The 12,898-nt window shown below is 43.8% G+C and overlaps 1 protein-coding gene across 5 annotated transcripts in view; it reads left to right on the top strand.

The window, feature by feature from the left end:
• The first annotated feature begins 3,190 nt into the window (after positions 1-3,190).
• Positions 3,191-12,898, top strand: part of SLC10A7 (solute carrier family 10 member 7) — a 138,539-nt gene continuing 128,831 nt past the window's right edge. For 2 of the 5 annotated variants that reach the window (XM_015625145.3, XM_015625146.3), the window contains exons 1-3: positions 3,210-3,406; positions 6,869-6,951; positions 10,905-11,041. In XM_015625145.3, coding sequence (XP_015480631.1) covers positions 3,307-3,406; positions 6,869-6,951; positions 10,905-11,041 — 320 coding nt within the window. In that variant the 5' untranslated portion in view covers positions 3,210-3,306. Of the gene's footprint in view, positions 3,407-4,426; positions 4,547-6,868; positions 6,952-10,904; positions 11,042-12,898 lie in introns of those variants that run through there. The other 3 variants (XM_015625147.3, XM_015625148.3, XR_004496911.1) reach the window with 3 other exon arrangements.

Consider the following 12,898-nt stretch of genomic DNA (forward strand, 5'->3'; position numbering starts at 1 on the left):
AATCAGAGAGAAGCTAAACTCTTGTTCCTGTGCTACGTCTAAGCCACAGCTAAATATATCCCAAAATGCTTTTGTGCAGTGTAACAAAGAATAAACTTACACATGTGCCAGATATTCCAGATCTGTTTGAGTCCTGATGTTTAATTAGAATACACATATTATCTGTATAGGAATGTGAGGAGGAATGTGAAATGTTGCAGGAGACAGTTTTGGACATGCTGGATTGTCCCTCTCTAATAGGGACCAAATGCCTCCAAATGGGTAATAAATTCCCTGATAGCAACAGTGATGCTGTCTTGCAGATAGATTTTGGATGCGTGTCATAATAAATTCACATTGCCAATTATAAAATTCACATGTAATGTTTTCTTCCCTTCTGCTCCACTCTGGTGGGACACGGCAGGGCTTACAGAATCCTTTCTTATTTAAAAGCAGGAACAGTTTAATTTATTTAATCTAAGAGACATATATGCTTACCACAGTCATAGCAGGACAGCTTAAAAAAAACCAACAGATAGCTAAAATGTCTTTGTATAAGTCTTTCAACACACAGCTTAGAATATCTGCATATGATTTTAAAGATTACAGAAGAAGAGAGCCTCGTGAACCCGAGTGTTTTGTAACTCAGATGGCAAAAGATGTTTATTGCAAACTTCAGCTCTCTTGGAAAAAGTTTAAAGGCAAAGCATCCCCTCAAAGCAAAAGAACTTCATTAAAGCTTATCTTTTTATTTTGAATGTAGACAGAAGTTCTGTTATATCTGATAACCATTTGGTTTTTGGGGCTTTTCTTGTTTGTTTATGGTTTTTAGTATATATATTTCTTAACTCTTCTAAATGTAATACTGAGTGAGATATCCCTCTTTGGAGAAGGAGAAACAGGCTTCCTGTGCACAGGAAGTGACCCTTTGGAAGGGAGATTGAGAAGCACCTTCTAGAGCCTAGAACTGAACCTGAGGTTTCTAACTTTTGCCAACTAGATCTGCTGTGAGTAAATATCTGCAACTTGTTGGCAAAATTAATTTGAATTAACTTGAACAGTGAGCAAGATTAGAAATTCATTAGTATCCACCTGCAAAGAATGAGGGTAGGATTACTACCATGTAGAAACCGATGCAAAAGCAGGGTGAGACTGCTGTCTTTACTGCATGATTGAATTTTATTGCTAGACTGAGCATCCTCCTTACCTGCCCCTTCTTTGCATCCCTCTGCAGCTTCCACAGGAATTGATACTGCAGCATTTTCATTCACTATGAAATTCAGCTGCTTCTAACTTCTGAGTGCATAACTTTTGACCTAAAAAGATTATTTATTATTATATTTTTTCCTAAATTATGCTGAATCTGCTCCTGCCTTCCAGCCCTGCTGGTGCAGTGTGAGGCCTCTGCATCTTGCGATTCACCAGCAGGGCTGGAACCACTGGGAACAGGGTGAAAAGTCTCTTTCCCATCTCTGTCAGGAGCTCCAGGGCTGCATGCAAATTCACAACAAAACCACCTGGGAAGCCATGGACTCCTGCTGTGTTCAGATCAGAGGGCCCATGCCCTTGCTGGTGTGGCTTTCAGAGCCACACAGGAGAAGATATGCATGCTCTGTCCATGAATGGTGCAGACGTCCTGGAACTAGGGCCACCTGTGAGTATCCAGAGAGAAATTTAATACAGTTTATAAGATAACCATTAACTGTACATCTTCATCTGATTTATCTCTCCTGTGCAGCAATCAAATCCTCCAAGTAATCAAATCCTACACTTGTTATAGTCACAGCTTGCTCTAGATGAACACGTTATGCATTTATTTTCTCCCAAAACAGCTAACCCGCAGTGATTGCACAGGGCAAGTGCAGTGAGGTTTTGCAATCTGCCTCTCCCTCCTGAAAAGGGAGCAAGGATCAACATGTACTGCAGTAAACTTTAGTAAAGCAGTGAAATGTATAATCATTTTAAATCGTGCAGTCTGGATCCGCTTGCGGGTGGGAGAAGGCACGTTCCCTCCCATATCCAAGCATTTCGGCTCTGATGTATCCCCGTTTACACGAGTGAGCCTCCCAGGACACGCAGGGATTAGCACATCTTGGAGATCAGCTGAGCTCTCAGCTAGAAACATTTCTTTCCCTGGCAGCAGCAAGCGCGTGGCCGGGCTATTCCCTGAAGCTGGAATACATCGGCAGAGGCTGTGCAGGATGAACTTCCCCAAAACGTTCAGGAATGGCGCAGCGGAGCTGCCGTGCTGGGAGAGCCCTGCGGGACGGGGCAGCGGCGGTGGGAGCCGCTGGAACACAGAGCGTCTCCTGCTTTAGCCTTTCCCTGCTAATGCGCCTTGGAGCGCGCTGGTCGTGGCCGGGCAGGACGATGAATCCAACGGAGAAGCGCCACAAGAGGGGAAAAGGGAATGGAAAGCGCGGGTGGAGCGATCAGGTTTTACGATCCTGTTTTAATCGAAATGTTTTAGGCACTGAGGTAAACCAGGGAACCCGCCACTGGGAAGGGGCTGCCCGGCTCGCGTGACACCGTCGGCATGTCGCGACAGGGGCTGAACAGGTGCCTTTGGCTCTGCCCGGAACGGACAGGCAGGCGCTCAGCGGGAACTCCAGGGCGATCCCGATCCACGTGTCCCTGGCGGCGGCGGCGCAGCGCCGGGAGGGGCGGCCGTGAGCGCGCACCGCGAACAGGTGCGCCCGGCGCTCCTCGCTCCCGCCCGGCGCTCCTCGCTCCCGCGGCTGCGGGGAGCGCAGCTGTCGGAGTTTGCCCCGCCGGCCCAGCCCGCGCCCTCACGGAGCGATCCCGGATCCCGCCCCACCGCTTCCCGGCCCGCGCCCGCCCTCCCGCGCGTCAAGCGCCGGCCGTCAGGCGGCCGCTGTAATGTCCCGAAACAGCGCGCACACCGCGCCCGCCCGCCGGCACCGGCTTCGTGCCCGCGCTCTCCCCGACCCGCCCGGCGACGGCAGCCCCGGCCCGTCCCCTTCCCGCCACCGCCACCCGCGGTGTCCGCCTGGTCGCGGGGCGGGGGCGGCCGGAGCCGGCGGGGCTCCGCAGCTGTCCGTAGCCGGGCGGGAGGGCGGGCGGCATGGCGGGGCTGCGCGCCTACTAGGAGGTGCGTGGTAGCGATGGCGGCGGTGGGTGAGACTTTTCCTGTCAGCGGATCCGGCTGGCCCTGCCGGCGGGCGGTGGGGCCGCGCCCCGCCCCGCGCCCGCAGCAGCCCGGAGCAGCCGAGCGGCGCCGGACCGAGCCCGGCCGAACCGGAGCGAGCGGTGCCGGGCGGAGCCGATCCGCGCCGCGCCGGGCAGCGGGGAGCGGCGGGCAGCGCCATGGGGCTGCTGGAGCGGCTGCGGAAGGAGTGGTTCATCCTCGGCATCGTGCTGGTCATCGCCGTGGCGCGGCTGGAGCCCGGTGTCGGCGTCAAAGGCGGTGAGTGCGGGCGCCGTGCCCCGGCAGCCCGGCGGGGCACCGGGAGCCCCCGGGAGTTCGCCAAGTCCCGGCGGCCGCGCTGCCCCCGCGCCCCGTCCCGCCCGTGCGGGGTCCCTGCCCTCCGACGGCTCCTCTTCGTCCCTGATCCAACCAGTCCTCCTCAGCAACCCGGGAGCTGCTCCCGGCTGCGTTCCCGGCTCTTTGCTCCGCACTGAACCACTGGCCGGGGGAGTGTCCTGCTCTTTTGGGATTAGGAGCGGTGGAAGCCAAGTAGTGACTGGCTCTGAATGTGCTCCTGTTCAACTAAGTCGTAACTTCAGAGCTGCGGGCATGAAGTGCTGGCAGCTCAGAGTATGGATCTCTGCCGTCTGGGAGCTTCCCCGGAGGTGCAGCTGAAGGTGTATTGTGGTGCTGGGTTTCGGCCAGACCTTTTCTTTCGCTTTATAGTAGAGCTCCTGTATTTAAAAGTTTTGGATTTTTTTTTTTGTTTATTTTTTTTATTTTTTATTTTTTGTCTCGTTGTTGTTCCCTCTTACTTCCTTATGAAAGGTGAGGGAAAACAGGGAAACTGATCCTGTGGAAAGTGGTGCTGTAAAAAATGCGTACAGGGGGCAAAGCAGATCTGTCCTTTGCAGGGAGGGCTTGTATGTTTTCCAAAACAAGGCCTGATGAAATATCCACTGTTATTTAGACATAAACGATGTATAAACGCTGGGGGTGTTTCCTGGTTAGTTCTTATTGGAACTTCAGCTTCAGATGTTCACAGGTTTCAAGAACAAATTAAATGTTGTATTGCTTCTTCCTATTTGCTCTCTGGTGGCTTAAGAAGAGGGATGTAGAACACTTCAGTAGAATTCCTCTAGCATTTCCATGTTATGTGAGAGGAGGAAGAATCTATCTATGCTTTTATAGGCACAGGGTTTTGGGGTTTTTTTTTGTTTTTTTTTTTGTTTTTTTTTTTGTTTTTTAATTTTTTTTTCTTCTTAACAGAGCTGAAGTTTGAGGATAGACAGCTTCTCACTAAGGAGCCAAACTTTTCCTACCTCTTAGGTTCTGGGAAAAAAAGAAAGTGATTAAAAAATATATGTCTCTGAACACATGCTGTGGCAACTAATGCTCCAGTTCTTCATGGAGTTCAGGGTAGGCAAATTCCTGCTGTGCAAGGATCCCTTCTAACCTCTGTGTGCTGTTCTGCATAGGTGAATAGAACCCATGTGGAGCTTCTTGCAGGATCTGTGCTGTGTTTTCAGCAGACCTTACAGACGACTTGAAATTGATAGTATCAGGTGTTTTGTCCCTTTCTGCTTTGAGTGCCGTGCTAATTGCTAGCAGCTGTGTGAGAGATCCTTTTAGCTAGAACAGGAGATGATTTTGCCTCGGCTCACTTCCTGCGTGGAAACGCTATGATGGAGCACTTCATTAAATTATCCTGCTGCAAAGAGATGTCAAGCTTTGACACGGTATTGTTCCTGGGACAATTTGCTTGAAAAATCCTGGAAGCATTGATTGAAAGTAGTGAGCACATGTTCCCCATAGTGGTCTACGCTCCTCTGAAACTATGGCATATCAGTGCTCTGAGGAAGGAAAATATTTCTTTTTAAAAGCAGAAGGAGGTGAGGGGTGGGAAGTATCAACACATGAAAAGACCTTAGTTCGTCATCTTTCAGCTGACAAAGCCATGCACCGTAATTTGCAGGGCCTTAGCGAATGGAATGGATGGTCCAGCATCCATACCCATGGAAGACTCTGCCATAAATAACAAAGATTTGTGCTGTTGTCACCTTCACAACACAAGCCAAGCCATTTTTGTGTGTTTTCCTATTTGATAAATGAGCCCATTTAGTTATTTTGTGAAAATAATTCTTCTGTTGTGAACAGATTTCCCTGTGCTCCACGAGTGTGTGGTTGCTCTGGTGGCAGAGGCTTCTCCTGGGAGAAGGAGTTCAGGTAGCCCAGTGAAAAACCAAAAACCAGAAAAACTGAGTCTGGGAAGAACCCCTATTTTAGCCAGACTAACCCACTGCCTGTCTGCTGTATGTGCATGTACATAGACACTCTAATCTTCTAAAGGATTAGAAAAAAGAGGTACTTGTGTCTATAAAATATAGTTTTCTGTAGAGCTATATATTTATATAATCTTTTGGGGTTTTTCCCTGTCTATTCAGTTAACTTGTCATAATTTTGCAACTAGTTGTGTGCTTTGTTGCAACTGTAACTCATGCATTTCCTGTCTTGTTTTTACTTTAGTCTTCATATCTGTAGCTTGGTGTGGGGGTTTTTTGTGGGTTTTGGGTTTTTTTGTGTGTTTTGGTTTGGTTTTTTTGTGTATTTGGTACACACAGTTTTAGTGTCTCGTCAACAGAGTTCTCCTTGAGAGGAGGATTTGGGTTGAAATGACTTGAGATGAAAATTTGATTTGTACAACCAAGTCCCTCTGATTAAAGGATCATTGAGCTTACTCCAGTGTGACCATCAATGTGTCTGAGGGAGCAGAAATGTTCCTCTCTTCTGGAGTGGTGAATCAAGGCTGGCTTGTTTGCTGCTGCAGTTTTGTTCATGACAACTTAGAGTCACTTGTCGAGTGAGGATATTACTTTGGTCCTAAGTAGACCACTAATATTTTCTTTCTAACATAGTATCTGGTTGAATGCTCATGAAAAAATGAGCACATACATTTTATGCTTGGTGGCCTCTGAAGGCAAAGTGTATTAAGAGAATTCATCATTTTTATAGGAGCGTAAAAAAGACTGTATTTTAATCTCCTTGAAAAAAAGTATATAAATATATACAAATGTAAGCCTTTAATACAAAGGAAGCCTTGATGGTGCAGGCATCTGCCCTTGCTGATCTCACTGCAGCAGTGTCTGAAATGTGTTATTGTGGGGCTGGAATGAGCCATTTTGCACCATTTTCTGTTGCGAGGGGAATAACACAGAATTGTATTGCTCCAAGGAAATCATTGCAAGGTGTGATTTGGGTTGTTCTGTGGAGGCAGCCAGACATGTGTGTGTGTGTGTGTTGTAGGGCAAGAAGTGAGAGATAGCTGTGTGAGGGATGTCAATTGCCCTGTGAAGGTACCAGTTAATATTTTTATTTTATTTATATGTGTGTATGGTTTGATTTTGCCAATGCTGTAGGGATACTCTGATGGAGAACTATGAAAGGCTCCCCATTTACAAATTTCCAGAATTTACCTCTGAGTTCCCAGTGACCTCTAATCATGGAAGTCAAATTTATATGATGACATTACTCACTCTGCACTCACTGGTTTACTTTTATTTAAAATTAATAGCATGCTTTCTGTAACTTGATAGAAATGCTGTTCTTTTTTATTAGAGACTTTACTGATCACACTTTTTCCAGGTATTTTTTTAAGTATTCTCATTTAGTCTGATATAATATTTGAATATCAGTATCCCTTTGACTGTAGTTCACTTTGTTCTCTGTGTCTGTATTTTTTAGGACCCTTGAAACCAGAAATTACGATAACGTACATTGCCGTTTCAGCTATATTCTTTAACAGCGGACTCTCCTTAAAAACTGAGGTACTGTAACTTCTCATTGCTTCATTCCTGATATGCTCTAAAAAAAATGTGTTCCTTTTGATCAGATTTGAATCTAATTGGAATGGTGGTGGTGCTGGGAGGATGGCTGACAAGGGTAGATAAATGTTAGCTGTTTAAGGAGTAACCCTCCTTGATTTCAGAAAGTGCTTCACAAAGTAATGACGATGATGAGAAGGACAGTGTGAATAAATGTCTCCCATCCACAGAGGGTGGGTGGCTTGTCTCTGCACAGCTTTAACTAAATGGAAGCGATGAGCACAATTTGGAGACTGGATCTACACCCTGATGGAGTCCCAAACCCAAATCAGGGTGAGATGCAGCTGTTCACTGCTGGATTGCTGGAAAAGATCTGGTGGCTTTAAGTTACCTTGTTTGGTAGGGCCAGGAACAGCAGCTAGGATCAGCAGGAAAGGGTTCCTATGCAGATACAGTGTCAATATACAAGTGCAAAGTATTGGCAGTCTTTTCCCAGAGGATTTTGTTGTGGACAGGTGGATTTGAGGTGTCTACACTCTGGTGCCTGTCGCAGGCACTGAGATTTGTTTAAAATTTTGTCACACCTTGTTCAAAGAGGAGCAGCCTGGGATTCAGAAGAGATGAAGGGGTGTGTAAAGGAATCATGGAGAAGGGAAATGATGGCTATGTGCCAAGAAGAGAAGGAGCAGCCAGAGTTGAAATGAAAGACTGCACATCTCTGCTAGTCTAGTTTTCTGATTCCTTGATGCTGTTGACTAACAGGGGATGCTAGTCATAAGTTGCATGATACTAATGCCTGAAAGAATTATCACAGTTTTGTTCAGTTACCTCTTGGTGAACTGGGGTTTGAGTGAGTACTGTGCATTCAACGACAACAAAGTCTCTCCACTTGTATCATGGTTATAGTGGTGAACTTTCAAGTGGAGGAGGTGTTTGAGTTGATGGCTGCCCTCTCCTTTGCTGTCTCCTGGCAGTTCTGGCACTAGGACCTCTAGTTCTGTGGACTAGACATTGGACACAATGTAAGTGAACTGGGGAACTTTAGTCAGCTCTGTAGCAGCCTTGTGGGGATGCAGGAAGAATCCTGTTGTCTATCTGCCTGGGATGGTGACATCCTAATGGAGATTGGCTGTGGAGGGGCACTCTCTTCCACAGGGAAGAGAACCCAAAACACAAACGTGAGCAGTATTAATAGAGTGGAGTTTCCTCTTTCAGGCTTGAGAATTTTTGCATGCAGAGAAAAAAATGTGATTTTTTTTTCACTTTTGCTAGTTTGTATCCTTGAAACCTTGTAGTTGTAAAGCAGCTGTGAGAGAAATCAGTAGCATTGTCAAAGTCTTGATTAGATTCTCCATGCTAGTGTACATCTAACTTCTTCCAGTTAAGGTGGTGTGACTGACAGTTTTCTGGGCGATGTGTCGTGTCTTGCTTTGAACTTAAATAATTTATTGATGAAAATGAAGCTTTTACAGGAGCTGGTGTTTATGTCCAGGTAGCTGATCTCAGATTGTTTTGAGAGCAGAAGTTAGGGCTGGTGCTGTTATCCAGTTTCTTCATGCTTCATGGAGGAGCTAGGCTTTTCCTAAATTTCTGCCATGGGGGTAGAAGACAGAAGAAGAAAATAATTTCTCACATTGTACCTTGTGCTATTACTTTCTAAAGTGTATATCAAAAGCAATCATTTATGTGTGTTAGGTGGCCAGCTCATGTTTTTATTAAAATACTTTGAGGCATGTTATAGTTGTTTAAGATGCAACCTGAAGTTGATATTATTACTCAATATGCCTTTTTATTGGATTGCAAAGTATATAGTTTCTCCTTTTGGTTTTATTTGTTCTTGACTTGTGTATCAGCTTTCTACCCTAGATAATGTATTAGTTAGATGGAAATAGTGTTTGGTGTGTTTTATGACAGGATGAAAAGTTTGTAAATGTTAACAGAGGACTTCTGATAAATCTGACAAAATTCAAAATAACTGATGCTCTTTTAAGGTTGCACTTCTGGTTTAATCTGCTGTGTAAGTGCATGCTCAAAAAATTTGCTAAAGTGTTCAGAAAGCATTTTACAGAATAATTGGCAACATTCAAGGAGAGCCTGTCTGTGCATGGCCTTGTTACACCTTCAGAACCAGAGGTGATTAAGGCCCTCTTACATTTGTAGGAATACTGTGTTCTCTGACAAGAACATTTGATTCCACCTTAATATAATGCTATTTCAGTTTGCAGTGACTGGATAGCTTGCTCTTTTAAAGCAAATACCTCCCATAGGGCCCCAGAAATTACATCACGTACTTGAGTTATCCATTTCAACGAGGAATTTGGCAAGCCACTGAAAACAGTGTTTGCTCTGTGTGGGTATTTGCTCAGACGAATCCAGCCATGGGTATGGGAAGTGTGGCTGAATGGCAGCAGGGACCCACACCAGCCAGGGAGAGGCTGGGATAAGCTCCCTAAAGGGGGCAGAATACTGGGGAAGACCTGTTCTGTCTGCTGTGCAGAAACAGAGTCATAACTAGCAGCTCCCAGCAACACTTTTGAGGTGGCAGATGTATTTTTGGACAAGCCCTTGTAAATTGTTTAAGAGGATGAAGGATCTTTGCTGAAATGTTTATTCTGTAGTCATCCAGTCTGAGGCATAATAACTATTTTAAATAACTTATTATTCTCAATCACTGGTGACATTTTCAATACTGGTAATTTAGATCTGCACAGATTTGTTCATTAATACAGCATTCCTCCATGCAGTAGGTTGGCTGTGTTGTATCACCTTCCTCAAATTACAACAAGGCTTTCTTTTTGTCTTGGGTTTTGGTTTTGGAAGTATCACAAAGTCTTCTTAAAGCCCTCTGGTTTTGAGGTATTTTCCAGTTGTAAGAATATGAAATTAAAGGATATTTCTGTGTGTGAGAGATAGACATGTTTAATGCATCTGGAGTGTCGGCTGGAGAATCCAAACAAATTAGGTCTTGAATAAGAGTGCCATCAGTTCTTTTGCACTGTTTACTTGAAAAGAATGCAAGTTACTGTGAGAGGAAGGAGGAGGAATTTTTATTCTCAGTCTGTGAGATTTGAAATTACTTGAAATGGGCAAGGCTCTTTCCTTGTACTCAAAAACCTGTGTAGAAGGTCCTTGAAATGCCTGAGAAGGCAGAAACAGAGACACAGAGCTAGCTGAAGAGCTTTTCTGTAAGGGTACTTGATCACCTCTCTGGAGTGCTCTTACACCATTTAAAATTAAATTTTTCTTTGTTGTTTTCTGAGTCTCCAGTGGTGCTTTACACTTTATTTCTCTGAAATTTATGGCTTAACAGTTTTTAGCCTGTAATGGTCCTGGTATTCTTTCTTTGTTATTCTTCATCAGCCAGTTTTTTTTTTTTCCTATAAATTTCCTACCTGTTGATAAAATAAATAATCTGCTACAGATTACTTTGCTTTTAAGGAAAAAATAACAAACATTAAGAAAAACCAACAGCACAAATGAATGCTTGGTAATACAAACATCCACAAACACACAGTTTTGTTTATTTTGCAGTATAAATGTGAATCACAGTTTGTGGCTCTCTTTAGGCAGAGGAAGCTGAGAAATCACATGCTCACTACAAGTTTTCATGCCTCTTGATATCAAAAGTCACTAAAGTAAACAGCCATCAGTGCAGTTAACACAGGTTTTGAAGCCATGACAAAGTGCTAAGGCTGCCTGCTGAAAAGCTGCTGTTCTGAGAGCTACACTGTTATTGAAGTGGTGGACAATTCTTGTGGAAAATGCCCAGGAGCAGGCAGCTTTTATGTTGTCTGGATGTACTTCATTATTAAAGAGGCGATCAGATGATCCCTAAAGGTGCCTTTTTGACATGCACTCCTTTTGTATTATAAAGCTGATCCTAGTTTTAAAAGCACAAACGTGATCTTGCTTCAGCCTTTATGACTGCAACTTCCTCTCTTCTTTTTCTTTTGCAGGAGCTGACAAGTGCTTTGATGCATGTGAAACTACACCTTTTTGTCCAGATTTTTACACTTGTGTTCTTCCCAACAGCAATATGGGTCTTTCTTCAGCTGTTATCAATCACACCTATAAATGAATGGCTTTTAAAAGGGTATGTTTAAGCATAATGGAGTGAAATATATTTGTAGCTGTCGTCTTAAAGGGCTGCTTATCCTGCAACTGGTGTTTTATTGTGTTGTGAACAGATTTTGCTGGTTGTTTTTTGTGCTTCAGCACTTCGCTGCTGAAAACAAAGTGCATACACAAGATTATCCCTTCAGGAACCTGGTCTCATTTTTAGAAAGTCTGGACAGTCTTATGTGTAGGGAGGTTGCAACAAGTTAGTTTTCTTTTTCACAAAACACAGCTGAAGTGATGTGTTAGGTGTCAGGGAAGGTGGGGAGGAAAGAAAAGGAATGCTGAAGGAAAAACATAAACCAGTAAATAAATACTGTGCATGCCACATACTGGTTTTCTGTTTTTAAGTAGTCTGTATTGAGCATTTCTTGCATGGCTTCGGTGTCTGCTTCCAGCTAAATTGCGGGGAAAAGAAAGAGTAAAGTTTTTGTAGAACAAGAACTTTGATGAGCAGAAACTAAGTTACCATGAAAACAGTGTGTTTTAAATCTTGGGTGTACACTGCCAATGTGCAAAGCTGCATTGATGGTGTACTAGGGATAGATGCTATGTAAAATAAAAAAAAAGTTAAAAGGGTGGTTTGTTTTTTTTTTTTTTGAATGGGAGGTCAATACTTAGTGCCATGCAGGTATATTGCAGTGTTTGAATGAAAAAATCAATTATGTCAGAAAACTACTGAAAGAATTCCCATTGTTTCTTGGTTCTTGGTGAAACATTGCTTGGGGAGTTCCTTGTCTTAAAAGTTTAATGAAAAAGCTGCTCGTGTTTATGTTTCTACAAGGCTTAAACCTAAAGGAGCATTTCATTTTGTTTGTAAGAGGCTTCTCCTGGTGCTCCATCAAGTGTGAATTGGTCCAAATGATAGTGAAAAGGTGACATTGAGACAACATCAATTAAAAGTTAACACTCTATTGCTTAACAGTGACAGTAAAGCAAGGAAATAACAAGATTGATATAGGATGTTCATTTGCATTTAGCTATGTGTAGTAAAGGGTATTCCTTAAAGTAAAATAATTGTGAAGTTTTTTGTCAGCTAGGACAGATATGTGATTTCCCACAGCAGCCAAAATTCCTTCCTAATCCGTGGAGTTTCAGTTTCTGAAGTGCAAGGTGAAAAAGATTTTTGTGGGGTTTTTGGTTCCATGAAGCACTTATCATTCCTTCTTTCCCATGAGTCTTATGCCACTTTGGTTCTTAGTATTTAAGTGATGTGATCTGTTGCATGCACGAATATAATTGTATGTATATGCACCTGTTTGTAAAACAAGGGATGTCTGCATTTTTGTAAAGAAAATAAATACTTGTGCATTTATTTCTCTAATGTGGAGCCTAAACCAGGCTCATTTGTCACTAGAGTGTGTCTGTGTCTTACTAGTGAGCTACTGTACTTCTGTTTGCTTCAAGCTGCCTTTCAAGCACTTGTTCCTTGAGGTCTGCTTCTGATATGGCTGTTTTATCTTTTAGTGCAGTAACTCTGTTTATTGAGGTTTCATTGAAAGAATTATTGCAATGAAGAGTTTAATTAAGGTGGTTTGGTTGGGTTTTCTTTTAAGAATGTTTTCTTGAGAAATGCTGCTGTTCAGAGCACGCTCAGAGCAGCAGCCACTGGGAGCTGTACAGTGTGATGCATGTGCAGAAGACCCTGAGCTCTGTCCTAATTCTAGAATAACACATTTCAAAGCAGGTCCCTGTGTGTGTGTGTGAAGAGCTGATGTGAGGGACTGTGCTGTGGCAGCTGTGTGTAAAGAAAAGTTCATCCTAATGCCCCACAGCTGTAGTTTTTATTCCCTTAGAAACACTAAACCTAAGGAAAACAGGGAAGGGAACAAGA

Source organism: Parus major, chromosome 4 (assembly GCF_001522545.3).
Source record: "Parus major isolate Abel chromosome 4, Parus_major1.1, whole genome shotgun sequence".
In the NCBI taxonomy this organism is placed as follows: domain Eukaryota; kingdom Metazoa; phylum Chordata; class Aves; order Passeriformes; family Paridae; genus Parus; species Parus major.